General features: G+C 43.0%; 2 protein-coding genes across 2 annotated transcripts in view; one reads left to right on the forward strand and one right to left on the reverse strand.

The window, feature by feature from the left end:
* Positions 1 to 19,732, forward strand: part of LOC115060970 (collectin-12) — a 30,596-nt gene extending 10,864 nt beyond the window's left edge. Inside the window, exons 3-10 of the mRNA XM_029529157.1 lie at positions 11,603 to 11,725; positions 15,240 to 15,326; positions 15,409 to 16,452; positions 16,776 to 17,273; positions 17,736 to 17,872; positions 17,993 to 18,102; positions 18,596 to 18,741; positions 18,839 to 19,732. Of these exons, the coding sequence (XP_029385017.1) occupies positions 11,603 to 11,725; positions 15,240 to 15,326; positions 15,409 to 16,452; positions 16,776 to 17,273; positions 17,736 to 17,872; positions 17,993 to 18,102; positions 18,596 to 18,741; positions 18,839 to 18,858 (2,165 nt within the window). The 3' untranslated portion in view covers positions 18,859 to 19,732. The remainder of the gene's footprint in view (positions 1 to 11,602; positions 11,726 to 15,239; positions 15,327 to 15,408; positions 16,453 to 16,775; positions 17,274 to 17,735; positions 17,873 to 17,992; positions 18,103 to 18,595; positions 18,742 to 18,838) is intronic.
* A 173-nt stretch (positions 19,733 to 19,905) lies between these two features.
* Positions 19,906 to 27,159, reverse strand: hacd1 (3-hydroxyacyl-CoA dehydratase 1). Its single transcript, XM_029528995.1, has 7 exons — positions 27,031 to 27,159; positions 24,904 to 25,021; positions 24,755 to 24,773; positions 24,589 to 24,677; positions 24,277 to 24,398; positions 21,581 to 21,759; positions 19,906 to 21,229 (listed from the first exon to the last, which is right to left on the reverse strand). Exons 1-7 carry the CDS (start codon positions 27,147 to 27,149, stop codon positions 21,147 to 21,149), a joined length of 729 nt encoding a protein of 242 aa, XP_029384855.1. The 5' UTR covers positions 27,150 to 27,159; the 3' UTR covers positions 19,906 to 21,146.
* Positions 27,160 to 28,000: the final 841 nt, after the last annotated feature.

Here is a 28,000-nt window from a genome sequence, read left to right on the forward strand (position 1 = left end):
GGAGAGCGTTTTTGGAGTTCACCATCACCTCTATTTAAGAGCCTTTGAGGGGTTTTCAAACAGGGGGTCTGAGTCATTGATTTAATAATTAAATAATAACAGCGGAGCAGAGGGACCGTTGTCCAAGACACCTGTGTTCCTGAACGTCTCCTGTGGAAGGGCTTTTGCTTGACCTTGGCGAGCTGCAGTTCTTTGTTCTGCAAGAAACGTGCTTCTGCATTAGACCTCACATTTATATGCACTCGAGTGTGTGTGTGTCTGTGTGTGTATCCAGCCTTAGAATAACACACATCTCACTTCTGTACAAACTGAGACGTTTATGTGTGAGTCTCCTGTGTCCACAAACAGTAAAGTTTCTCCGACACCTCCAGCAGCCAAACACACAGGCACACTTTTACAATGAATTTGGGGATTTTAATTCCAACTATTTTAGTGTCAGCCATAAAACCAACTAAATGTGTTTTTCTCACAGCGCAAAATGTTAATGAAAGTGAGGGTGAGGGGCACTGTGAGGATTGCCAAGATCAACCTACAGCTTCCTGGTTTGCGAAAGGGAGTTGAAGTAGAGAGGAATAATGTTCGCCTTCAAAACTCTGTCAGATGTGTAATGGCGATCGCGTTTTCCATGTTGGGCTTAGCCTGCAGACAGAGGAAATTCACTAAATTCATTTTTTGGCACCCTCCAGAGCTCCCTGGAGCACAATAATTTGCATATAATTGCTAAAACGTTTCTAAAAGAATATGATGCGTTATTTTCTCTTGAAAACATCTTATACCTGATTCAACTGGGACTTCTCTGAACTTGTAGACTTGGTGGTGATATTTTTCACTCACAATGGCCTGTCAGGTGGCTCCCTGTGTGCAAGGCCTTTAAATTCCCATCTGCAGTAAAGGTGTGCAGATATGGGACTGAATCATCATACACATGGTTTAGATGCGTAATGTGCCGTAGGCATTAGTCGTCTTTGTATAGTGGTTAACCTGAGCCATGATTTCAACAGTCAAACAAATAAATATCATTTACTTGTCTTGTTTGAATGGGAATAAACTTTCCACACATTTTTCACACAAGATGGGAAATGCTACTGTTCCCTAAAGTAAGTCATGGAAGCACAAATATTTCGTGGCACAGACTGCCGCAGCTGTAAAGACGATCCTGAAAGCACGGTAGTTTGATTACAAATACTTTTTTTGATCAAGAGACGTTTGGATTATCACTTGATGACACCCAGCAACGATTCAGTTCTTCCCCCCTTCAGGGAGTTTTTCTCTCCGCAGCGTCCTTTAAATTAATCAAAACCAACAGTTGTGAAGTCTAATTTAAAACCGTCGCCTGGTGTTGATTACTACTTGCAGTAACTGGTATTGCCTCCATGTGGCTCCCTGGCCAGATGGAAGACCGCTCCTCCAGTGCTTCATTGCCAGCAGTGAGGTAGAGTAGTGTGCCACCCTCACGTCTCGAGTGTGTCTGTCTGAACAGGATTTGGCAGAAAACCATCCCCCCCGTTCTTCAGCGGGGTGGCTTGTCATTCAGACTGACGAGCCACACATTCACATCCAACGCAGATGTGCAGGGCCACCCAGGAGGAACTCCCGACACCCGCGCTGCTGCGTGCAGCAGAAAGCATTTCCATTGTTACCCACCGCAGAGAGCATCCTATCAGTCTTTTAACCTGCAACCCGTTTGGATTTCAGTTTGCTGATTTTGGAGATTTCTCAGCATCTGTAGGAAAAAGTGTATACTTTTTGTAGCTGAGCATTCCTGCATGTGGTTTGCACACAGTCTAAAATATTGTCCTCCAGAGCAAGTCGCACAAGTGGTTGTGATTTTTTGTTTCCATCCTGAAGTTTTCCACTTTCCAAGCAGAGCCTATTTCGTTCAAAATTTCCTGCCCTACTTACATATTTTACTTTAATACAGTCAAACTCTGCATGGCCTCACATCGATTATGAAATGAAAATTACCTGTGAAATTGCTTAATAACAAAATTATACAACCACAAATTCCTTCTGCTTGACTATCCCACCTATTCAAGCTGATTTCATTTTATCCATCTTTATGGTTGTCAGCCACCTGTCAACACACAGACCACAATCCTATTCACATTTTACAGTCCTCCTTGTCCTCTCAAAGCCGCTGTTAACTGATGGAGCCTCTTATTACAAGCAACCCTGAAATCACAGGGCGGCTCTCTCCACGATGACCATAATGTTATACCAACGTTACCCACAAGTGACACCAGTGGTGCTGGTGCAGAAACCATCGACTCAGATGGAGGTTGTCAGTCCACAAAGTATCTGTTAGAGGGGAAATGTGCTCCATCATTGGTTTTAAAGACGAGATGTGCGCTGGTGAAGACCAGCCCTCCGCCCATATGGCAGAGGTAGTGGTGGCTGTGGCCAAACATGGGGATGTGTTTAGCTGATGTGGGCACAGTCTTTAAAAGAACTGTCCCATGGAGATTTTCCCCCGCCAGCTTCCAGTTAAATATCCCAGTAACGTGCAGGACTCCTTCACTGCCTCGTGGTTTTGTCTGGCAACGCCACAGCAGAACAGGAACTGCAGCTCTGCAGATTTACATTTCAGACACTGTTCTAGTTGGACACGAAGTGCAACAGTGCAGCGCTGCGATGACAAAAAGACTTACAGAGAATCTTGCGAAAACAGGCTGAAGATATCAAACTGAAAACATCACACTTTCCTATTTGTCTGAGGTTTGTCATGAGTTCATGAATGAATGTATGAGTGTGCTGATTTAACTGGATCCTGGTGGTTCCTGTGAGGTTCAGTCACCACAGACATATGGATATGTTTTATGTATTTTTTCATGCCGACTGCTGTGCATCGGTCTCTCACTGTGGCTGCTTAGACACTATTGATTTTCAGTTCTAAGACGCATCACAGAGAAGTGGTCACACAGTTTTGACTTCCTATAACATAAAATCGAGGATAGTCAAAAGATGAGTGTTAGGTTTGGCTGCAGTGGGCGGCCCAACCATGGCCTGGCCGATGAGCGTGATAGGAGGGGACGCCTGCCAATCAATCAAAGTCCCTTCAGTCTCTCAGCAGCATCCAGTGGCCATTACGGGAAACGCATCTATAGAGAGTTCTCCATCAGAGATGTGAAGAAAGGAGCTGGACTTTAAGGTGGCCTGATTCTCTCTGCATTCAGGGTTTCTCAGCAAAAAGCATTGTGTGTGTCCTGAAGGTGCAGCAAAGATGACAAAGAAAATGACTTGTTAAAATAGGCAGACAGACACAGATTTGAGAATACATGTGCGGTGCAACATGATCTTATTTCCCATAAGAATTTCCACAAATCACCAACAGAAAGAGCCAGTTGGAGTCAGAGGATCACGCCTTAAATACCATTTTGTGGTTTATTATCCCAGCTGCTCATCAGAGGGAAACGTCACGATATTTATTTTATTCCTGCCTTTCTTCAACTGGTTACATTCACGTTTGTTTTTCCTTGAAGTGCTTGCCAGCGCTCAGGCGGCACTGAGGGTCTTTGTAGTGGTTTTTTTCATTTTGACTGGCACCTGAAGTTACCAGCGGGAGATCTGACCTGGGAGAGGATGGACATTGATCAGATGCGGTTTCCGAGACAGAAACTCAGCACCAGATCTTTGCAGCCAGAAGTCCCTACAAGTTGTTCTTGAGTTTATTTTAATGTTTGATAAGCTGCCAGTTCCAAAGCTGAATGGACATCTTGTGAAATGCTGCCCCATATGATCATCTTTTATAGTTGAATGGCAGCTGAGTGATGAAGACCGCCCTAGAATTTTGTTTTTCTTCGGGTAAAGTGTTTCTTTTGCTTTTCTTGTCCTGCTTTCCTGCGTCCTCACTTTGAAGTTACTTCTTTTTCCTGATGGTGCGGCGCAGTGTAGGCAGGCTATCAAATTCTGAATGCTAATGTGATGGTCATTAACCAGTGGGCCGCACACACACTCAAATACACAGAAAGAAACACACACGCCTACTTATGAGCTGCAACGTTTGGGGGTGCTTAAGCTCTGATGTTTTGCTTTGTAACTAAAACCCCAAGTCACTCCACGGGCCCCAAATCCCTGAGCTGAGTAAGTCCATTCCTGCTCTCCGCTCCATTGTTGATGGAGTTTTCTGGAAAGACGACCTGTTTGTGTAACTGCAGCGAGCACAGAGTCTGAGCAGAGCCGAGCGGGGCCTCCGGGCTCATGGGAGGGGGTGGAGATGCCATGGATGCTGTCTGACCACAGCTCATCTGAAAGCATTTTGGAAATGTTTATTTCTCTACCTTTACTATCAGTTGGTGAGACATCTTTGTGGTCGGACGAGTGCTGGACAGCTCTCAGGGTCCCTGTAGATTCTTCGATCTCTTGAAAAACAAATTCCCACTCTGGATTTAGTGAGAAACAACACCTGGATACTGAATGTGCACAAATAAGCAACTATGTGCTAAAACATTCACCATACAACGACATGAGATGAAGCCAGATGTTGAGGATTTCTTTCAAGTGGTCAAAAGCAATGAGTTTTAAACTCCTGTCCTGCACCTTTTTAACACATTTCACTTTCTAATTAGACTTTTCTAATTCACTGGTGTGCATCAATTTCTGTTTCGTCCTTTTATTGAAGCTTTCTTACATCTTTTGGGGATCTGTGGGGAAAGTTTTTATATATGTTAACAAATAAGCCAATTTCCCACTTGTTGTCTCTGTCTTGTTTTTAACATAACCCCATAAACCTGTCTTTAGATCGAAATGGATCTGACAGATCTATGAGATCTAAAGTTTTGGGCTCCCTACAGTGACATGACAGACAGCTGGAGCCTCGGAGAGCTGTTGGATGTTGTAATCGTGGTTGCTTTACAATTGGACAATGCCCCATGTTGGATGTGCCAGCGACAGTGCAGGCAGAGATCCTGACAGAGAGTTTCCAGTCTTTTCTCTTCCAGTTGTTGCACCAGGGTCTTGGCTCAGTGTAGCTAATTCTGACAGGCGCTGAGTTTTCGGTTCATCCTTCGCTGCTTCTTCTCCACCTCTACAAGCTTTTAAACTATTTTGCTGTCCCAGCTGTCTTGTGTTTTCGAAGCTTTTGTTGTTTTCCTTTTGTGGATGACGGTTGACTGTGTCTCCTGTCTTCACTACTTCTCACACTCGACCTTTATTCCCACGTAACCTTGGTCATCACTGGCTGCCTGTCTCGTGTGATGAAGCGTATGGTTTCCATCACATGTAATAAAAGAGATGGAGCCTAAATCAGGCCACACACGGAGCCGGGATGGTGTCAGTTTCCTACAGGGCCCCAGAGCCATCCCATGACTTCACAACCCTTTGGCCCTAATTCTGCACTTCCTCTGATCACATCATTGGCAGGTATGGCCTGGGCGTGAGTGCAGTGGGCATGCTGTAAAACAGGATATTGTCCAAGCCAGGACCTCTGCTATGCAACAGCTTTGTACATTTGATGTGCACGGCGCTTGGAGCACAGCGCCTCTCTCTGCAGGAGGAAAGTGGACCCAAATGTGCTGTTACAAGAGCTGTTGGTGATCCAGGCTCACATTTTCTCTGTGCAAGAACTTTCTTCACCGAGTTACAAAGTTTAACGCAGTAAGTTCACACCTGAGGGTGCTCCAGGAATTTTCTCTCGTGGGGAATCACCCTCTGAACTAGATGTCTGTGAGGCAGGCAGAGGGAACGTCAGTAGATTAAAGCGACTGCTGGAATACATCAAACGTCACAGACTTCTAATATTTAACAGGGGTTATTTTCTTTCAAATTAAAGCTGCAGCTAGAATTTATCGAAACTCGCTGATTTATGTGCATAAACATCGAACGCCATGGGCCAATGCACACACACACACACACACACACTGCTGCAGCACATGAAACAGTACAGGCCACCTCACCATGCCATTGAGAAAGCTGAGCTGCGTATGAGTCATTCACTGCACCATCATCTCCCTCCTGACTGTAAAACATCTTGGCTTCGATCACAGTGTATCAGAGATCCTGTAAAATCTCTTTTTTCTGTTTGACTAATGGAGGACAGATGGCACAGTACATGACCACTTTGTGAAACACTACAGTTTGGGCAAAAAGCTTTTCCCAATCAGCAGAGATAGGGTGGTTTATGAGGGTCAGAGTCAGAGCCATGTTTACTTCATTATTTATTTTAAAGACTTAAGCACTTAAAGCCGCTGCATGTCGGGGTTTTTGTGTTTTCAGAAGATTTTCAATAATTTTGAGAGCATTACAGTTTTTGTCAGCAGAAAAGTGATGACGCTCGTGCTGAAACCAACATGCATGATTTTGGCTCAGGGCTGTTTTGGATAGACACCAAAGCCAAGAAGACTGCTTCACAGCCGACGAGTCAGTCTTTTCATATTGACAATGTGCATCACAGTGCAGCATTTATCAGTGTCAGATAGTTCCTCATGGGCAATGCTAAGGAATGAAGCAGCTGAAACAGACCAAACATTAAGATATATAGTCATCAGATGTCCTGGAGCACAACTCAAAACAAATGCTGATGTTGCATAATGTCTGTCACAGTGTGCCAATAGGCAACTATTAATGTCAAATTTGCATTGCGATAATATGTTGATGTTGTATTTACAGTGTGTTGGCCCGAAGTTCTTTTTTTAAATCTGATAGCTGGTTTTACGGCTTTAGATTTTGCTTTCAGGATGAACTAAACATTAGTGTAGCACGTAATTCCCAAACTCACCGGGCTTCACTCAGTTTTTCCTTTTTCTGTGTCCTCTCTCCTTGCATTTGTTTACTTTTTCTACTTTTCCTTTCCTCGTTTTTAAATTCTTTCTACTCTCTCTGTTACATATTTTACTTTTCCTTCTGTTCTTCAAACTTTCTGTTGTTCTGCCTTCTTTTATTTGCTCATTTCTTTTAGCCCCTTCCTGTCTGTCTTAATTTTTTTTCCCACCAGTCACAAACAAGCCTGAAAAGTTATTCCTCCCTTTTTTACCATGACTGTTGTGTATTACATGTTTCAGCTAAAGGCACAATTATGAGTAGAGAGCTTGACGTTGTAACAGTGAATATTCCCTTTATGATATCGTTGCTCTTATTTTACTGTGGTTCAGCCTTTGAAGGCTTGATCCATGGATTGTCTTTAACCCTGCCAGGTATAATTCACTGATTGGACTTTTGGAGTAGGAATGGGTTCTGGTTACTGGAAATGAGTTGAGTGTGTGTTGGGCAAGGCAAAGATCCAAATCACAGTTTGGGTGACCTCAGCTCACAGCTTTGTGTTGTCATCCGTTACTATAGCGTCCCTTCTGCTATTTACAGTAAATAAACGTTATGTTTTAATGAGCGAGCCCCATGTATCTGCTATGCTTAACTGTGGCCTCCTGGATGTTATTTTGGCATTTCGGGGGCAGATTAATGGCCATGTCGAGATGAAAAAGATGATGTTTGGATAATCCTTTGTTTCGCGTAATGAGGCTGATGAAATACACAAGCTTGGAGACACTTTATTATCAGCAAGATGGACACTGTCAGGGTATAATTTCAACATAGTTTTCGCAGGAACAATGGGTGCCTTTGTTGAGCCAAAATACACAATGACAAAGGGGATCCATTCACATTTAAAAACCCACTGGGGTGTTCTTTTGTGTTTGCAGCATCGTTGTGTCTTGGCATGAGCAGTAAAAGTGTTGTTGTCAGCTTGTGGTCAGAGCATCCTGGACCATGGTTGTTTTTGTGGTTGTGGTCAGTAAGGCCCAACTTTGTCTGACTGTGCAGGCAAAGGGGAAAGATGACGAATCAGTGTCTGATTTAATGATGAGCAGCCAAACCAAAGCAACCTGAGTCTCTCTGATCTTGAACTGTGAACAAGGAGGCCGGTCTTAACGTGTGTTTTTCTGCAGTCTGCTTAAAGTTCTCAACTTCCTTAATTCAATATTCATCAAGAACTTTGTCCCCATAGAAGCTCTTATTCACTGAGACATCAGGCCTGAAGTTATTGCTCCACATGTAGCCAAACTTCTTGTGCTATATACCACAAGATTTTTTATCCATGTGTTAGGATTCATGCATCTGGGCTCCATTAGTCTGACAGATATCTGAGAATGTGTGAAAGGCGTTTGTCTTGAATGTCTCATATCCATCTGGCCGTTTGTCATGTCAACAGCCGTTGGCTGTAGATCACGGAGCCTTGCCACTGCCCAGGTGTCTCTGTTGTTCAATGATGATGTTAGGTTTTCCAATTGTATTAAATCAAAATATCTTCTGCATTATTTTTAAGACAAACTGTCTTAGATTCAGTTTTATGGTATTTATTTGTGGTCCAGTTGTTTGTTTGTTTCTGAAACCCAAACTGTGCCAAAGATAGCCTAAAGCCTCTAGTCAACTTGTTCCTGCCAGCATAAGCAGTATGAGCAAGAGGACTATGGATATAGTTTACACGTCCCAGCATCCCAGTGTGGTTTTTGTAATTTGCAGGTTAAAAGACAACAAGGCGTCTACGGAGAAGCTGGGCTAAATTTGGGTTAAAACTGAGCTTTGGAGATATCTATACAGTACACAACCATCGTTTTAACAGGATTTCAATGACAACATTTCAGGGTAATTCCTATATTACACAGTGGAAAGTAATCATTAAGACATTGTTGAAATGATAGTTATAACCTGGATTGAAATGTTACAACCCAAACGTTTTTCACGTTTGTTTGTCTCTGATTTCATCATCTGGGCAAAGTGATGGTGTGATGTTAGCTTATCGCAGGCATATTAGTGTTGTATCTTTTCATCTGTATCTCGTTTTAAACTTCGGTATTGGCCTCAGCTTGAGAATTAATCAGGCTATGACTTCAAAGACACATTAATACCCTCCGTAATTTAACTGTTGATATGAACTCAGAGACAACAGAGAAAATATAACCTGTCAAAGTTAGAAAAGCAGCTTCTGGAAGGGAGGAAAGCCCGGATATCTTCACGCATGTCGATAATGCATTTGTATATTTTTTTTTAAGCGCAATTTAAAAGAGGAAACATAAGTGAATTGCACAAATGAAAAACTAACTTTATCCTGGCACTTCACTCAGCAGTTCAGTTCAGCATTCGACTCCTTTCTTTATATGTCCTACACATCCAGGAAGTGACCCACTGGGAAATGAACAGCAAGCGGGTCACGACCCCTGATGGAGTGTTAGACAGCCTACTGGTGTGTCGACACTCGGGGGTTGAAAGGTTTACAGCTGCTCCATCTGATCTCTATTCTCTCATAGGGGAGCGGCAAAACTCAAATCTGCTCCTTTTGTTGTTGTGTTGTCAGCCATGTGTTTTTTGTTATGCCAGGTGTCCTCCATATTTGACAGCCAACTCCAAATTTATCCAGCTATCACAGAGACTGTGAGGATCCTCAGTCAGGTTTGCGGTGAAATGGAAAATCCCTTTGCCTGTGTAATCGTTCATACCCTGACAAAGTGTTTTGGAATCATTTCAGTGCGGCGGATTCGTAAACACTGTCAGTGTGTTTGGATTGGGACGGCAAATTTGGGCAAAATCTCCATGATTACTGCGAACTGATGAACTGATATGCTCACTTTATTATCGAAGCAAGCACAAGCTGACACTTCAAACATGTCAGCAGTTATGAATGATTCGATGCAATCATTTGTCATGGCTGCATTCCCAGAGTGCACTTCTCTGCTTGCTGTTAAACCAGTGGCAAGGGAAGACTTTGCTCAGTCCTGACGTCTCAAACACAGCTGTGGTAACCGCTGTGTGTTTAGTAACTCGCCCCACACCCAGAACCGGAGCTATGCTTTTAAAGACAAATGTCTTTCAGGCATGAATACTTGTTAATACTCTTTAAGTAGCCCATCGAGGCTCTTTACGTGATTTGGACATGAGCATTAGACGGGTTTTTTGGGCTCTAACAACTGACGTCACTAACCCAAGCAGAAAAAAATTATAGCATTTCACAGTGAATTTCATTCCTTTTGCCTTTTCCATTCTCTCTGTCTCCACTCCTATTCAAACTTTTCCACCCACATAATGATCTGTTTTCCTTTGAAAATGTGAACATTTTGGCATCAAATCAACAAACGTCATGAAAAGCTGATTTGGTTTATGTAAAGTTGTCGTGCCTTCATGCAGTGCGATGATATTTATGGACTTCTCGGATGCCATGAGTGAATCTTTAATCTTTTTTTTTTTTTTTTTTTACAGTGCTGCTTTAGGCAGAAAAAAACAGGACTGTTATTTAACCTAAATGAGTTGGAAGCATTACATATTCTTTTTCACCATTCACCATCAAACCTCTGTCCTTCACCCTGTGGAAGTTAATGATGGTACTGCTTCTAAATGACCTCAGAGTGAGTTTGGCATTTCTGCCTGACAGTTTCTCCAAAATCGTCAGAACAGGAAAGTGGCGTCACTTTGGATCCCGCTACGCAGGCTGCATACCAAAAAATGCCTAATAAAGCAAAGCTGTCACTGTAACAGCGAGGCCAAGGGGTCAGTCTGACTTCTATGAAGATGTCATACTTTAAGTTTAATAAGGTCTACGCTGTCATTTTTGGGAACACAGCTGAAAAAAAAAGTAGGCCTGCTTTTTGGCTTGTGAGGCAGTGGTATCATTTCAGTTGGCAAAGAGTAAAAACCATGGAAGCAGTTCACTTAAAACCCTTTGTAATCTTTTTATTTTTTATTTTTTTTGCCCCAGCTCTTTACGGTAAATCTCTCCTGTTGTCTCAGGTTGGACGTGTGCTGAGGAGACCTCCCTTCCAGCTGGACTCAGTGTTTAACTGAGGTCTAACACTAAGTGATGATTAACAATCCCTTCACACCCATAAGAACAAGTCGAGTTGTTAACTTTGGCTTGTAAACTTCCAGGGAGACCATGACCAACCAGTCAGTGCTGCATTTTTAATCTTTTTAAAAATTACCTCATCATGAACTGGATGTGTGGTGAAATAGTTCCTGGACTTTACAGGTCGACATGTGAATTTAAATGGTTTTTTTGGTCTGTATGTGTGAACTGTGCTCATGTTAACGGGAGTTATTCCTTTTTATACCGAAGCATGTGAAGTGAGTTTGAGCCCAGGTGCATGAGAACCAAAACTTCCAAACCTTTGTACAGACACACTCTTCCTGAACTGAGAATAAAACACAGCTGTGTTACCGACAGAAATGTGGATCTTGCCACTTATCTGTCATTAAAAACATCTTTGGAAAGAAATATTCCACAAGTGTCCCCTCTTCCAGAGGACTTGCAGTCCTGGCCCCGGAAGAGTCAAAGCAGATTTAGAAAGATACGGCTTTATCGTCGGGAGAAATGATCACTTTCAGTTCCTCTTGGACAACACTCACCGGGAAGGAATATTTGTGCATCCGAGTAAGACAACAAATAAAAAAGAGACGACTTGTTGAGTGAGGACTGAGTTCTTGAAAATAATCATGTCACTATGTCACTAAGTGTAAACAAGTCTGTGTGTGTGTGTGTGTGTGTGTGGGGGGGGGGGGGGGGGGTTGTTTTTGTAGACTACAGAGCTGTTTGTCCAGATGTGGGAGTCCTGGATGTGCCGAGCTAACAACACATTCTACCAGCTGCAGAAAAGCGTACAGAGTTAATCCTCATTGTTTTTCACAGGCATCCAGGAGGGCACCCAGTGCACTAAGTGTAAGAATGAATGGGCACTGAAGACCTCCATAGCTCTGCTGTACGTGCTGTGTACTCTCCTCACCATTGCTGTTGCTGTACTTGGATATAAAGGTAAGATCAAGTTTCTCTCCTTTGAGTTCTCTCTGACCCAACTGGCGTCCAAACTATTGTCCGTTAGCTGGTTCCTCCTCATTCTGCCAGGAAGAAAAAGCCTTTCTCTGATATCTGTTTATGCACACAGGGAGCTCTCATGTGTTTGTTTGAACGAAGCTGCTCTCCCTTTGCAACATATCAACACTTTACTATCATTACTGAAAGTACATAAATCAGGAATGGGAAATATAAACCACAATTTTTACTAAAGGTCTGCACTTTCTTCTCAGGACTCACTGGTAAATACAGGTAAAGGGTCAATTACGCCCAGAACAGACATTTTCATACAAAGGAATAGTTTCACATTTTGGAAACTCGTGTGTGAAGTAAATATGAGGATAGACACCTGATGTTTAGCTTATCTTAGCTTAGCATAAAAACTGGAACTATGGGGAAATAGTTAGCCTATGCAAAGGTAAAAATATTAATAAATCTGTCAACCAGTGTCTCCTCTTTAAAGCAGACTAATTGACATTAACATGTTAGCCACGCTAGTTTGGCTTTCAGCTTTAGGTTTCACTTCAGGTTCAGGTTTTGAGATTTCAGCTGCAGTACAGTGCGTGGAATATATTTGCAGTTTCTTTTCCCATGGCTCATGACCTCACTGTCAACAGTTTTTACAGGGATGCTTTCTCTTTAGAGAGTAAGTCCAATGAAAAATATTAACATTAACTGATTCAGAGATTTTGGAAAGATGTTCTCGTCTCAAGTTTATAATGGGAGCACCACAAATGCATTTCCATTCACCTCCTCTGTTACGGGGATTCAGGCAGACGTTTAAAACCATCTGCCCCCGGAGTTAAGTGAGAAAATCTGTTCCTTTTGCAATCTGGTGAAGTTTCGACCTCATCTGTCTCTCTGTCCTCTCTCCCTGTGCTTTACCCCCTGTGTCTCCACCACACAAACTTGTCTCAGTTTATTTTATCAACACCCCTAAAGCTCACACCAGCCGGGGAAGGTCTTCAGGCTTTGTGGAGTTGGACTTTCTGCTTGGCTTTTTCAAATTTTTTCCAGGTCCTCTTTCGGAGAATTGAACTCTGAATGTTCCTGCCATAATTGCACTAAACAGTCCCATATGCGACTGCTTTTTGTCCCCCCTTTCTTTTCAGTTTGCGAAAATGACATGAAGTGAACATGTTCAGGGGTTATCTGTGTGTCTTGAGTACATTAACAATGATGACCCCTCACTCTCTGAGCTCGATAAATCCTTCTTGTTCCACGCTGCATGTTTTCATGCAGGCCTAATTGATCCCAGATGAAAAGTGAGTGAACTCCATGCAACTCCAGAACAGCAGAACCCACTGAAACTGGGTTTTTACTGGCACTGAAATGCTGCTCTGTCAAGGGAACCAAAACTCGGGCGAAACACGCTCCCAGCTCCAGATGGTAATGTAGTGAGATCCAGAGAACTCTATGCACTTAACATGTGTGCTTCTCTCTGTCCTCCACCGCTGACCCAGAGGAACATCCTCTATGTGGCTTTTTTGTTTTGATGCAAGTTAACTTGAGAAGTCTCAGTGACCTCCGTCCTCTCCCTCCAGCCTGCTGTCTTGATTGACATGACCAAAGACAAAATTAGCTTTCAAGGATTTAAATTCCATTAATTTCTTCAACGACTGCAAGCAAATAACTGGAGAAGGACATGACCTGAACATTTTACATCTTCATTTGTCACATATCCCCTTTAACCTTGTTTCTTATTTTGAAAGGCAAATTGATTTCCTGTACAAACTGTTACCCTGAAGATGCAGAGTTCAGTCGAAGAGAGTGAATGGCCTAACAGTGTCCCATGAGTTTTCATGTCTGTGGGGGGCAGCTGAAGAGTGAGCCGGCCGTATCTTAGGAGAAACTTTGCATTTCCAACAATTTCATCTGAAAGTTTGATGCCATGAACAAAAATGATTGCCTTTCTCATAAAAATAAAAAGTAGCCTCTGTGAGCAATGAAAAGCACCTTTGCTCTTCTCAACACACAACAAAAGTTTAACCCTGAATCATGTAAAGTATTTTTACTATTTCTGACTTTATGCATAAAAGGATGTTGGATTTTACAAGACATCCCGGACGGAGTCAGCACAGTAACCAGGAACCGCCCACACAAAAGCTGGAGAGAGTTCATACTGGGTACAAACCAGCTCCATCTCTGCCAAAGTCACACTTCACATGACTCGAATTTAGTTCTATGATTACATTTTCTGGTTTATGGTGATGCAATTTTTGTTTGCGTTAGTTTCGGTGAGTGTAAGTGTAAGTAAAAGAAACAGTATGGATTTGATATCAAGGTGTTTTTTGTGGTTTGCAGCATGTGACTGCACATCCTGTGTTGGGACATATGGCTCATTTGATTTTCTGTGTGGAACGTTTCCTGTCCAGTCGAGCGTTTTCTCTCATGACTAAAACTACTGTGGTAATGTGAGGATATTCTCATCGGTACATATGGTTTTAGATCAGTTTATTTGTTCCATGGGGCGCCTTTAGGTGAGTTTCTGCGACATCAGAAAGGCTGAAGAAAAAAACAGTTTTGACCATATTGGTCAAGTATTCATTTTCCAATTTGAAGTTTCCCAAACATCTCACTGTCAGTTACTCAGGGGGCAATTTTTTCCTTAATAGGAAAGGATTTTCTCTTTCAGTGGACTTGAGACGAAAGAATGATTGTCTTTTGTTAGTGAAGTCTTTATTAAAGGAACAGTTTCACATTTTGGTGTGATATCTAATTTTGTTTGTTTAGTCTGTAGAATAACTAATGTCATGTAGGTTCATATTTAGCATTCAGTGGTATTGATCTTCGCAGCTAACTTTTGACGAGGACTTTAAACCAACTCACTCCGTCTCTCTGGAGGTGGACTCCATGTGACTGAACTGCTCTTAGTGCACCGTGGGGATGCAGCTTCCCACCAGTGGAGCCCCTGCAGTTCCCAGTTAGAGGATACGTCCCCCTGGTGAGGCTGGTGGTAGAAGTGGGCTGATTCCCTGGAATCCCAGACACATTCCAGAGGAAATGAACGCTGGTGTCGCCTGTGGGGGCGTGAAGAGCCTCCCTGCCACAGCGTCTGTCTCCTCCGGGCTGTCTTTGATCCGCCTGTTTACTGAAGACACCCCCTAAGTCACTTCCTGTCCCCTAGGGCCCTCAGCAGTGTCTCCCCATGCACCGCCAACCTCGGCCTCTGTCATTGACTGCCCCTCTCCATCTTTGTTGAATCAAAGTTCTTCCTTCCTCCCCCTTTCTTTTTGTAATGTCTACCTTTTTTGTCTCTCACGCTGAATTTAACTGCACTGCAAATTGCTCTTCCTCTGCATCCCTCTTACGCTGGAATTAGCCTAACCATAAAGATTATGCCAATCATTATTACATACCCACAGGATATGTAGACACATCTTATTGGTTTCTTCTCTTATCCCTTTTAAATGTGATGTCTGGTTGCAGGCAGTTCTGCTCTGCTATTAAACCTCCCTGTCCTGTTTGGTTACAGTGGTGCAGAGAGTCGACAGTGTCTCTGAAGGTATCGCAAACTATGGAGGGAAGATAATAGCTGTTGAGACAGATTTGAAGAAGCTGGGTAAGTTGGGGTTCAAACGGAAGTAAGAGCTACAGGGAGGAGGTGAAACATTTGTGTAATTCATTGTGTACACTTTTTTCAGATGACCAAACGGGGGCCAAGTCGGAGAACACCACGACGGAGATCCAGACTTTTAAGAATAACATCAGATCTCTTCAAAGGCAACTGTCTGTGGTGGAGGAACGCATCCACAGTGATCAGGTTAAGCTAAGCCAGCTGCAGGGCATTGACTCAGACATTCAGAGTAGCCAGGGCTCCATCCAGGGACTGCTAGATGGCAACGCAGCTAACTTGCGCTCTGTAAACGGCACCCTGCAGTCTTACGGCAGCATGATTGAGGGTCTGCAGGATGACACAGCCAGACTGCAGAGAGATCTTCAGCAGCAGATAAGGCTCCAAAACCAGGCGTTGACCAGCATCAGCAGCCTCAACCTCACCCAGGCCCAGCAGAGAGGTCTGATTGCTGCTCTGCAGCGCTCAGTGGATGACACCAGCCAGGCCATCCAGAAAATGCGTATTGACTTTCAGAGCCTTGAACAGACGGTCCGGCAGACGCGCTCTGATACTGAGTGGCTTCGAGGTAAAGTGGAGAACTTGCAAATCTTGGCTAGTAATGCCTCAGCTCTAGCAAAGGCCAACAACGACAGCCTTGAGGATGTGGGATCGCAGCTTACTTACATGGCCAGTCAACTGCAGAACACCAGCAGCCTGGCTGAAGCTCATGACCAGACCTTGCGGGAGATAATGGACCAGCAGAGGGACTTTGGCAACTTTACGTCCACTAAGTTCGACCGGCTGGAGGTACGGCTTGATGAGTCGGAGCAAAGTATGGACCGTGTGACTGGAAACATCAGCTTCACCACGCAGCTCTTGGGCGCCATCAACCTTAACCTGAACGAGTTGCGCACTTGTTCAGAGACAGTCGGCCGACACTCAGACTTCTTGTTACACCTGAACAGCAGTGTGACGGATGTGAGGACAGACTCGACCAGTCTTAAGTCCCAACAGGAGGAGCTGGCAGCTCGTCTGGACAAGGAGGTCAACAACCTCTCTATGGTCATGGAGGAGATGAAACTGGTGGACAGCAAGCATTCCCAACTAATAACCAACTTCACTATTTTACAGGGTGAGGCACTTACAGCGTCACTGTGTGTTTGACATTTTGGGAAATGCAATCAGTCTTTGCTTATCGCAAAGAGTGACTTGTGAGGATAGATATGGCAGCAAGTATGAAGTTAGAGCCAGCAGCCTGGTAGCTTAGCCTAGCTTAGCACCAAGCTAAAAACTGGGGGAAAGGGAAAGTAGGCCAGGCTAACTGGCTGCTGGCTGTAGTTTCAAACTCACTGTCGCTCTCGCTCTTAGAAACAACGATACGCTGTTTCTTCCAAAATTTTGCTCCATCCTTAAAAAACTACTTAGTTTGTTTAACTAGTGTGTTTTATGTTTCAGGCCCTCCTGGTCCCAGAGGGCCACGAGGAGACAAAGGACCTCAGGGACCACCTGGTCAGACTGGTCAAAAGGGAGAGAGAGGGGAAAAAGGTGCCCCGGGCATTCGAGGATCCAGAGGTGAACAGGGTCTTCCAGGATCACCAGGTCTGATAGGGTTAAAGGGTCTCCCAGGCACACCTGGCATTCCAGGATCCAAGGGCTCCCGAGGATCAGGAGGGAGGGCTGGACCTCCCGGAGCTAAAGGGGAGCCAGGCACTGCTGGTTTGCCTGGAAGAGACGGACAGCCTGGTCCTCAGGGGGCACAGGGCCCGCCAGGTATCAGAGGCTCTGTGGGGCCAGCTGGGGAGCAGGGGCCAAGGGGACTACCGGGGCCAGTGGGGCCTCCGGGACCACCTGGACCACCAGGACAGCCTGGAATTCAGTATCGGAGTTCAGTCATTCCTTTGGGCCCTGTGTCTCTGCAGGATGAGGCAGTGGTTCCTACACTATGGGCCCCTGGTGAGACTCTACTCATTCATTTCAGTTTGAAGATAAAACAATAAAATCATTTTCATTTTAGTAAAATCTGATTAAATTCAGTGATGAAAAACTGGTTGGCTCTGATTCAACTAAAATTAATTTATATTAGTCGATCAAAAAATGTCCTGGTTAGTAGAACCCTTTTACTAGAAGATCTTTGTTGTGACGTTTGTTGTATCATCCCATAAATTAATATAATAATAGATCAAAAAATTGTTGAAAATTTTTTGAAAATGCTTTTTCACTTTGGTGCTGAGAGTTAAATGAGATAAGAATTTATACAGTACAGCGTTGCGGTAAGTCTAGCTAACTGGTATCGACTAAACTTTTAAGAATTTTAGGTTCGTATTTGACTTTTCACATTAACTCAACTTAGTTAATTACACAACTTACCATCTTGTGATATTTTTTGAGTTGTTGATTTGCTCATTGTTTTCGCAGGGTGCCCTGTCGAGTGGGTAAATTATAGAGACAAGTGCTACTTTTTCTCCAAAGAGCTGCACAGTTTTGATGACTCAAAAGAAATTTGTGAATCCAAGTCTGCTTCTTTGTTGATCATCAATGATATGGAAGAACAGGTGACTGATTATAATCAAATGATTTTTACAACTTATAAGGCCCTAATTTGACCTGTTTACTGAAAGTAAAGCGTATCGTGGCACTGACTCGTTGATTTTTCTATCCTCATATGACCTCAGAGATGGCTGAAGAAGCAGATGTTTGGAAAAGGTTACTTCTGGATGGGTCTGACCGACAGGGAGGAAGAGAACGTGTGGCGCTGGCTGGACGGGACTGAACCTGCTTTCACGTCAGTATGAAACCAAAAACATCTTTCATGAAAAGGATTTTCTGTACTTGGGATTGATATTTTGTTTCAAAGCTGATTTTTTTCTTTCCAATAATAACAACAAGCAGAATCACCAAGTACCGTTAAGCTGTTAACTAAGCTAAGTTTTCAATTATATGAAATGGTACAAAATAAACATTCAAGTTCTTTTCTGGTACTTTCAGACTGCATATTTCTGCAGCCAAAGGGAATAGTTTGAAATTTAAACCTGGTTAACCAACGACAAATCTTACCAAATTGCAAATAAAGGAAACAAACACAGCTGTGATGTACATGAAAGCAGCACTAATGTAAAAGAGAACGTAGCACTGGGAGTCTGGTTAATCTCAATGAGCTACACTTCTATCTAACTACTGCAGATTAAAGAATAGTCAGTGGTGGTGATTCAACTTTGCTGTTCTCCTTCTGTCCCACCTAAATCTGAGGTATGATCGCCCCCTGTTGTTTACTGTAGGAAGTGGAAACCAGGTCAGCCTGACAACTGGAGCCACGGACATGAAATTGGAGAAGACTGTGCAGGTCTCATCCATGAAGGTTTATGGAACGATTTCCTCTGTGAAGATCTCATAAGCTACATCTGCGAGAAGGAGATGGAGACCTGTATGTCCATTTCTGTCTTACTTTGTACCTCTTTTTGTCTCAGTTTTTTTCATAATATATTGAGAAAAATGTTCTGCTGTGTCCTCTTTTCCTGCAGCAAGATCCCTTGGATCGTAGTGATGTCTTGAAAGCGAGCTTGCAGTGAGCAGCTAGACTTCACCCATGTGGCACTGGTCCACTGACACGGCACATGGAGAGTCCATACGGAGAGAGCAAAGGGACATTTTGAAACAAGCCCATGGCTGCAGCAGCAGTCGTCTCTGCATTGCTGAAGAGACGCCCTTCTCCTCCAAAGTGAAGCCAGTCCAACTTTACCAGCGAGTGCAATACAGCAGGGCGACCAGAGAAGGAGGAGAATCTTTTTTTTTTTTAAACTACCAAATCATCCAATGATATATATATATATATACACACACATATATATATTGTGGTTATTTGAAATACATTTTATAAAACTGTATTCCATGCGCAACTGAATATCTGAATGTATATATTAATATGCAACTTTTATAGGAAAACATAAATTCTATGAAGCGAGAAGGACTCACCGTAGTGCCTTTCACATGACATTGTCTTGAGAATGAAATGAGTATAAAAGGTGCAAAATGAGGCATAAAAACATGTTGCTGATATGCTATCTTTGGGACCTGTTATCTAACCTTATGAATGTTTATATATCATTTACATTTATATGAGTAGGAATAAATGATGTACTTTGACATAAATACAGGAAAAGTGCCACAATCACCTTGAGTTTTTGTTCAAAACGACAGGTTTACATGTAATACTCTGTGTATGATACAGTATTTTGTTATTATGAGATTTATTTTTCCTTTATACAAACATACCTGTGTTTATATATAATCTGTGGATCCTACCTACTAATGGAAAATGTGCCATTTTCTGCACTCAGGTATTTCCTGTTTTAAAAAAAATAAACAAAACACACTTGATTTCAAAAACATTATGAGAGATGAAGGAAAATAAATATGTAAAACCCAAGAGATGATTGTATGTTTGACTTATTCATACAATTTACACACAAATTCAAATAATGAAAAATCAGGTGGCTGACATTAAAGTTTCAACTTGAAGGTCATCACACAACTCTCCACATTATTGTAGAATTTAGTTTATTGGTTTTGCACAAAAAGGTATTTTCACATTTCTATTACTTTTCTTGAAAAATATCTTTTCCAGAGTTATTTCTTATTTTATTATTTTTCTATCAGTATAAGCAAAGCGGTAGACTCTTGGATGACCTTTGCAGTTCATTGACTAACATTTCCTCTCAGTCATTTCACATCCTTTTTTTTCCTGCTTTAGGTCATAGTTACTCCTTGAGCTGCACAGAAGACTGAAATGATCGTACATTAGCACCTTTAGTCGGAGGGAAACTTACTACGTCTCTATGAACATGGACATCAGATTCTGTGTTTAAAAAAAAAAACAAACAAAGCAGCGACTGTGAAGTTGAGGTTTACCTCCCCTACAGTGGTTTTAAAGACAAACAAATAAATCACTGCTACTTTTTGAGGGCTCAAATTAATTTTAAGATTAACTCTTGTAAATTAATTTGACATGGCAAACGTTAAATCAACATAAAAGAATGCAGGAGCCGAGCGAAGCGTACAAAATGTTAAGTTTGAGCTGTGCTTGCTCTAAGTGATACCATATGAGAAGAAATTACCCTTAAGAAATACGCTTTCTATTACCTGCTTATTTCACATTGCATCATTTACATACAAGGTCAAACAATCATACACAAAAGAAGCAGCATATTGTCTAAATGTAGATTTATTGTTGAGGTATGATTGAACTATGAATATTTTCTCATTTGAAACCTTCTCCTGTACAGTCATACTATTTTTATATAAAGTCTGAGGTGGAATACATCTTAAAAAAAAAGAAGAAAAAAAAAAAACGCCAATTGTGTAGGTGGACATTGTTGTTGGGGCAACTCAATAGACAAGCCTTACAATCTTCTTCCCATGTTTCATTTCACATTTCCCTGGAAGCCTCTCTTTGCCTCTTTCACCTGCAGTGCAGTGGCTCATATTTTTCATGATCAGTGCATGTTTCTGGCTGAGATACTTCACGCCGGGCTTCTGTTTCAAGCTCCTGCCACACCAGGACTGTAAACATGTTTCCAATGTTACCATTCAGACACTGTGAAGAATCACTCAAGGCTCAGGATCACTCGTTGCTATCGCATGATACGGATGTACTCCTGCGGTTTTCGTTGTTCCTCCCTCATTATCACTGGTTGTCCTATGCAATGAAGAATGTAGCAGCCAATGGTGCCAGAGATGAGATGGAGATGCGGGCAGTTGGGGGTGGAGGTGGGGGGGGCGGAAGGAGTGATGTGGAGATGGCTGAAACAAAGGCATGAGGCAGCGCCTTGTCTAGTCATCCTTCTCCACGATGACCTCTCCGTGAAGCACCTTTCTTCTCTGCCGCAGCATGTGGAAGTAGAGCTGAGGAAACACTGGGGAGAAGAAGGAGCTGGATCAGTCGCAGATCGAATGCATTTTTAATATCCGTCTGTTATGGCTGTAAACGGAGCAGAAAAAATTAAAAGTGCTGCAGCCTGATGAGGACTGTTACCATCTCAGCCAGGCTCTGTTCATATTTCTAACAATTTGCACCTTAAATAACATAAAATGAAATACACTGCGATAGTTTAGCAACCACTTCTGTTTCACAGCGTAAAACAAAGTCAATGCAGCGTTACTCTCACCCTTTCACTGAAGCATCTAACAGTGTCTCCACTTTTAGATTCTGATGCACATATTCTTTATTAAAGCTTGTACAGCATAGGCCCGAAGATGCTGCTTACGTGGGATGTAGGACAGCATGACGATGATGAGGCAGTAGTAGTAGTCAAATGACACGTTATATTTGTTGGGGAGCCTCATGGAGTACATTCCAGATCTGCGGACAAACGGTAGAGCAGCATAAATGGTCAGCAGTTCTCCGACGACTCCCAGGGGGTACATGATGATGAAGAGGTTGTATCTGGGAAGGAAGACAGACGCATGTCTTAAACTCCAGCGATGTGACATAAAGTGACACACAACTGCATCTGTGCATTCCTGCAGGCAAAGTCAGTGGATCACAACACACTCACGTGCAAGGTCACCTCAAACCCAACACAATTAATGATATAAGAGAAGTCCAAAAAGTAGGAGTTCAAACTTCACACTAACAAACGCTTTCGTTGAAAAAGTCAGCTCAACCACAAAAAGTACAAAATCCTTGTCTGCTTAGCGTTTGTATTCAGTCTTCAAATTGCAAATGAAAGGGTTGGGGATCATTATTGATCGGAAAAATTCAGGTCATACAATGGCGGTGGGGGGGGGGCAAAACGTCACAGCTGTCAATAGCACAATAGCATCCCACGTGCGGAACGGAACTTCCTGCAGTGGGGCAGCGTTTCCGGCCGGACATTAAAGTTGCACGCCGCGCAGCTTAAACGTCGCGCGCGGTTCACCAAGAAAGAGAAGTTTTGAGCTGCAAACACACGCTGACTTTTCCAACGTGAACCAACTGGTGGCGACGGGTAAGCTCATATTTCAAAGGGGAGATTGCATTTCCACACCTTTCAACTTGGATTATTTTGTAAATCGTTTTTGCCGCGAACCACAATAAATAACCGCAGAATACAGTTGTTGTAAGATGGCCGCATAACTGTTTGTTAGGGTTGTTACGTCAGCATCACCAAATGGTTTATGGTACAGTGCAACTAAAGGTATGTGAGGAAACTTAGCATGTAGGAAAGTTATACAAGGATTTTAAGGTTTGGTGCCGCTTCAAGTGTGAAAGGGAATTGCACAGATGAGAGGCTAAAATAAAATTATATTTAGTTCGTCAAATATAAAAGCAAAAAGCTCTTAGATTAAACTTTTAACCAATTCCGCTGTATCTTTTAAAGAGCTCTGCGGCCAACCAGCTGGTCAGGAAGGATCTCCAGTACTGATGGTAGCCGATGAGTCCAGCTTGGACAGAGACCCGGGGTTCCCCAGTGGAAAAGGATTTGTTTGGCACAGGGTGAAGCTGCAGGATCAGGTAGTGGCTGCAATCTGTGCGTCTGACAACTGTGAGCAACTGCATCATCGCACTACAGTTTGATAACTTGGCTTGGAGACTAACTTGGACAACAACCGATGCTTCACGCAGAGGGCTTACAAGTATCACTGGGTAGGACTTATTCAGCTAACAGCAAATTGGCTTTATGTTATTAGTTCGGTAAACAAATTTAGGAAAGCCACATCAAACACAGTTCCATAAAATTCAGAAAGAAGCTTTCGAGGTTGAGCAGATTTGCAGCTAAAAAGTATTCAGATACGAAGTCATTTCCTTGTTTAAGTATGAGATAGCCTGGGTCCCTTTGTGGCAACACTAGGTCCGATATGTATTGTACGATGTGCCGTGACTCAGGCCTATAGGGATCCTTTATTCAGGCAAGACCACAGCAAAGGAACAGGAGAGCGTCTCAGCGGATGTGAGAGAAATGTTGGGTGCACATTCCATGACCAAAACAGATGGTCTTAAAAACAGGAGCAGCTGAACTTGAGCCCCCTCTCCAGGGGCCTGCCGTCTCCTCCATACTTAAAGAAAGCGGTGAAGAGTGGGGGCAGGGAGGAGAGGGGCCAGTCAATGCATGAGATCAGGACAACACAAGAGTGACTTTTTTTTTTTTAATAAAAGCTTGTCCTCCACACAGTTAAATTCACACGTTGCCCATGATCTTCTCACTGCAGAGACCCGGAGACAGAACAATGTCTCACCCACTAAATGGGCTGATGTGACATGTAAACTGCACTATTCTGAAGTGAGACAACCCTCTCTGGGCTGTAAGATGCCAGGGCCTTTGTGTTGGACAGCCCCCAATGTGTACAGATGCCAATTTCAACTGAGCTACTGTAGCACAGAGACACACAAGACCGGACTGCTACGCCACGAGAACTCTGCAGTAGTAAGCTAAGCAAGTATTATGTCACTTTGCAGCCAAGAAATGTGTTGGTCATCCCAAGTTTTCACTGGCAGCCATTTAAAAATGTCTCCATGTTAGAGTTTCCATGCAAACTATTATACTTTGCATTTTTCCCCATAGTTTGTATATGCAGATGCATGTTAAAAATGAATCACATGAAGTATGTTGAGATATAAATGTAGAAATAAGTAATACCTGAAGCTATTAAAGGTCAGCCCGTCGTTTGTAACATGTGCTTTGCATTGTCAGTATTGTTATAGCACAGTGTTGGCAGTTATTTCTCCCACCGTTGACAAAGAATGGCTAATGAGGTGCTAATCAATAAACACACACATGCTCCTTCTCTCTGTGTGAGCCAGGTGACACTTAATACACACACAGGGCTGAACTACTTCCTGGAGCAAAGCCGGCCTTGGCCCGGGGCAGGGAAGCATGCCAGAGGTGAAATCACCAGATCAGGCCCACATGCTCAGACACAATGTCCAACACCGTAATGACATATCAAGCTCATCCCCGGCGACGGGCGATGGTGTCTCCACCTGGCCCATTTGATGAAGTATGGCAGGTGGTGGAGCAGTTTGAATGTGTAGTAGGAATATCTGGTAATCTCTGTCATCGTCCACACAACCAGGAATAGGATTACGCTTTCTTCATTCTGGATCTTCATCAAAGTCACAATGAGGAAGAAGTAAAATGTCACAGGAACCAAACTTGAACAAATGCTGCTCGTGCACGTCTTGAATTGATGAAACAAACAGTAAAGAAACCTTATTTGATTAGATTCTGCCCCATAAAACTCATCTTGCATGTCCTCGCTGGGACAGTAACAGAATGATTTTCATCTGCTTTACCTGTCTGATGCTGTTGGTGATGAACCAAACCATGAAAATCCGCGAACACACTTGAACCCCAGTTACAATCACAGAAGTCCTCACGATTCCTGCAGAAGAACGAGAAGAACAGTTTCATTGTTGTTTCCTTTTTGAAAATTGTAGCACAAGTAAAATCAAGACGTACCGATGGCACAGTGTCCAACCTGAAAGAAAACATAGGTGATATAAGTTTATGGAGTTACTTCATCAGCCATGATACATATTTTCGAGTTCTCCTGAATGTTCCTTGTGCTTTGTGGAGCCATGAAAGTAAGAGGAAGCTTGAAGTCTTACCTCAACTAATGCAAAGGTCTGGAAAAACTTGAGTGTCCTCGCTATACTTCTGTACAGACCCTTGTGTGTGCCTTTTTGGACGTAGAAGCGCATCATTGCAATGGCCAAAACCAGCCACCTGCAGACAAACGAAAGATAATAATACATTAAGATACTGTTTAGTGTTATTGGTTACATGTTCAAGATGCTCGAACAGACGTCAGACCGGAATGTACCAGAGAAATCCAGCAAAACAGACTTATAAAAAGGTTTGTAGGCCACTCCACAGGAGTGATGTGCAGTCTCCGGTCCGCTGTAGTCTCTATCCTCTGGAGGGGGGAGTCTCTGTGGAGTCTGTGGGTCGGGCCTGGTTTGGTCTCCTTGGGTCTTCATTTTCAGTATTTTCATTAACTTCACCCTAACTTTGACAGATTCTCTACAATATATTACTTTAAAATCAAATTCCTTTTCAGTCCTGCCGTCCATCAAAGTTCAAATCTTTCTTATTGTTCTTGATCTCCTTCTTTACCTTCCACAGCGGAGCAACTAACAATTATTTTCATTAATCTGCAAAATAATTGTTTTCAGTCTTCAAAATGCCAGAAGATGATTATGACATATAACACACAGATGAGCAGAAAATGTGTATATGAGGAGATGGAAACAGCAAATTTCAGTTTGTTCAGTTTATATATTATAGGTGACTCCAATAATGACTTCATTTACAACACCTCCACAGTTTGAACCTGCTCAGTCAAGACAGATTAAAATGTGTATCATATTTTATAGCCTTCACTTGAAGGTGAAAGGAGACAACCACAGCTAACTGTGGACAGATTACAGCAGCTGAACTGTCACTGATCTTTTGCGAAGGTATGGATCCTAAAAAAATAAATAAAAATAAAAATCTAGATCACATGGTGGCACAATTAACTGCAGGGTTGGTGTATTCACATTCATCTGAGCTGTGACTCAGCAGTGTGAAGAACAATTTTCAAACATCCATGATAACAATCTATAGTCAGGAAAGATGATCTCAGAGCCGTTTACACACTCACTGGCATTAACAACTTAGTAGGTTGACATATGGAGCGGATAAAAAGGGGCTGCAGCGAATGATTATAATCTGTCTTATCAATGCAGACTGATTACGATAACAAGCAGAACAGTAACAATCATATTTCATCAGATAGGTTGATCAATCGATTGCTTAACTGCTTTTGTGTTTCAGTATGTTTAAGGAAGAATCCTAATGTGATGGATGAAAAACCACAAATATGAAAATGGAACAGAATGAAAACTATTTTTGATAATCCATTAATACTTGTAATTTAGAACACGAACATTTCCTTATACTCTTCCTTTTCCAACATGAGGATGTGCTGAATTTCTTTTCTCTATCAGTGTAAACTGACAAACATCTAGCAGATTAGTCTCAGAAAAATGCATATCTGAGAGGAATGTGACAGTCTGCCACGGTCCATGTCATAATGAGTGTATTTGATATATTTGGGTGGAGCTGTCGTCGCTGCTGACGCACTGTGCCAAACTGGAGGCGCGTTTAGGGCCACTTCCTGACCTGGCAACCCGGATGGAGGCGCGTGAGCCGCAACAGACTAATTCCTTTAATCAACAACACCAAAACAAAAGAAAAAAAACAACAACAATAATCAGCCTCCAACCCAGAAACGTTCAGTTGTAATAAGGAAAATATGTGCAGTGTGCACTTCACTGTCTCCGTCCTGAGCTCCGGTGTCAGCGCACTCTATACTTATCACTCCGCGTCGGGCGGCCTGCGGGCCTCCGGCCCTATTTGGACACGGCTGCAGCGCCGGCCTGTCACTTCAAACAAACACCATTCATTCATTTTCTGCCTCTTCGAAAAACTCCTCTTGTCTTTCTTTCTTTCGTTCTTTGATAATCCAGATTGTCCCCTTTAGTTTTTCCCAGCTCCGGTGTGGAGGTCTGGTGGTGGTGGTGGTGGTGGGGGTTGAATCCAAGCAGCTGAACAGGCACTTTGGACCGGTCACAGACTCACAGACCTATAAACAGCAACACACGCGTCCAGCTCTCAGGGAGCGGCGGACTTTGTGCGCTTTTTTTTCTTTATTTATAGGCGACAGGCGCGCGGTAACGCAACAAACGTACCCGGCGGTCATGGCGATGTTGTAGAAGGTGAGCCATGCGGTAGCGAGGGCGCTTTTCGTTTTCTTCTTGTTGTTGTTTTCCTTCTCCTCCACCGCGCCGTCCTCCTCGCTGGACGCCATGGTACCGGGGGCAGGGCAGGGTGGGGTGGGGGGGGGCTGGCTGACAGCTGGGGGGGGTCATCCATCCATCTATCCGCCCCCAGAGCCCCCCCTCTCTCGCGGGACTACTGCGTGGCCTGCCGGTGAGCCACAGGCTGGTAGAATAAAACTGACAGATTAAACGATATGATAATGTGATTAGTTAAAAGGGGAATTTAGGAGCTCTTTATTCCAAGACTCTCATTTTGGACTCTTTCATTTTAAGATTATCTGTAATTATTTTTTCTCACGGGTGGCTGGTCGACATTTGAGCAACTAGAGCTGTACAAATAAATATGAAGAGTCAGCCTGTGGAATAAATTCACGTTCAGTATTATTTACTGGATGTGTTTTAAAGCACAGATGAGTTTTCTTCTGATTGCTGCTATAAAAGGAACCTGAAGTGAGTCAGTCTTCTCCAGCGTCATAATAAACCTGAAGAAGTAAAGTTTGCAGTGTTATTGATGGGCTTTCACTTTTCTAGAGCTCTTTTCAGAGTAGGCCGGGACTCTCTCTCCCATTCTGTCAATTCTGTCATTGTTTTTGCTTGTTTATCTTGTGTAGCTGGCTGGGCCTGGTTAAACTCATCTTTAGGCTCAATTCTTTAAAACTACGACTCCAGGAGAGTGTCTGTAGTCCTAGTGCTGAGGGACAGACATGACGGGTTGTGTTTAAACACAGGTATCAATCTGTACAGGCCTGGGATCTGCCTCAGCCTGAGAAAACTGCAGTATCTAAAATTAGCTCTCCTAATGGCACCGTGTAGAAATGTGTGTAAACTAAAGACAGCACCAAATATAGTTCAGACAACGTAATCCTGATCCAGTCACTGG

Source organism: Echeneis naucrates, chromosome 20, assembly GCF_900963305.1.
Source record: "Echeneis naucrates chromosome 20, fEcheNa1.1, whole genome shotgun sequence".
Lineage (NCBI taxonomy): Eukaryota > Metazoa > Chordata > Actinopteri > Carangiformes > Echeneidae > Echeneis > Echeneis naucrates.

What these genes read in the sequence shown, in the direction of transcription:
- hacd1 (XM_029528995.1), bottom strand. Translation starts at nt 27,149, where the DNA reads ATGGCGTCCAGCGAGGAGGACGGCGCGGTGGAGGAGAAGGAAAACAAC. An exon ending in AACATCGCCATGACCGCCGG is followed by an intron (nt 25,022 to 27,030) that starts GTACGTTTGTTG and finishes GTTTGTCTGCAG; the next exon opens with GTGGCTGGTTTTGGCCATTG. An exon ending in CATGCTGTCCTACATCCCAC is followed by an intron (nt 21,230 to 21,580) that starts GTAAGCAGCATC and finishes TCTTCTCCCCAG; the next exon opens with TGTTTCCTCAGCTCTACTTC.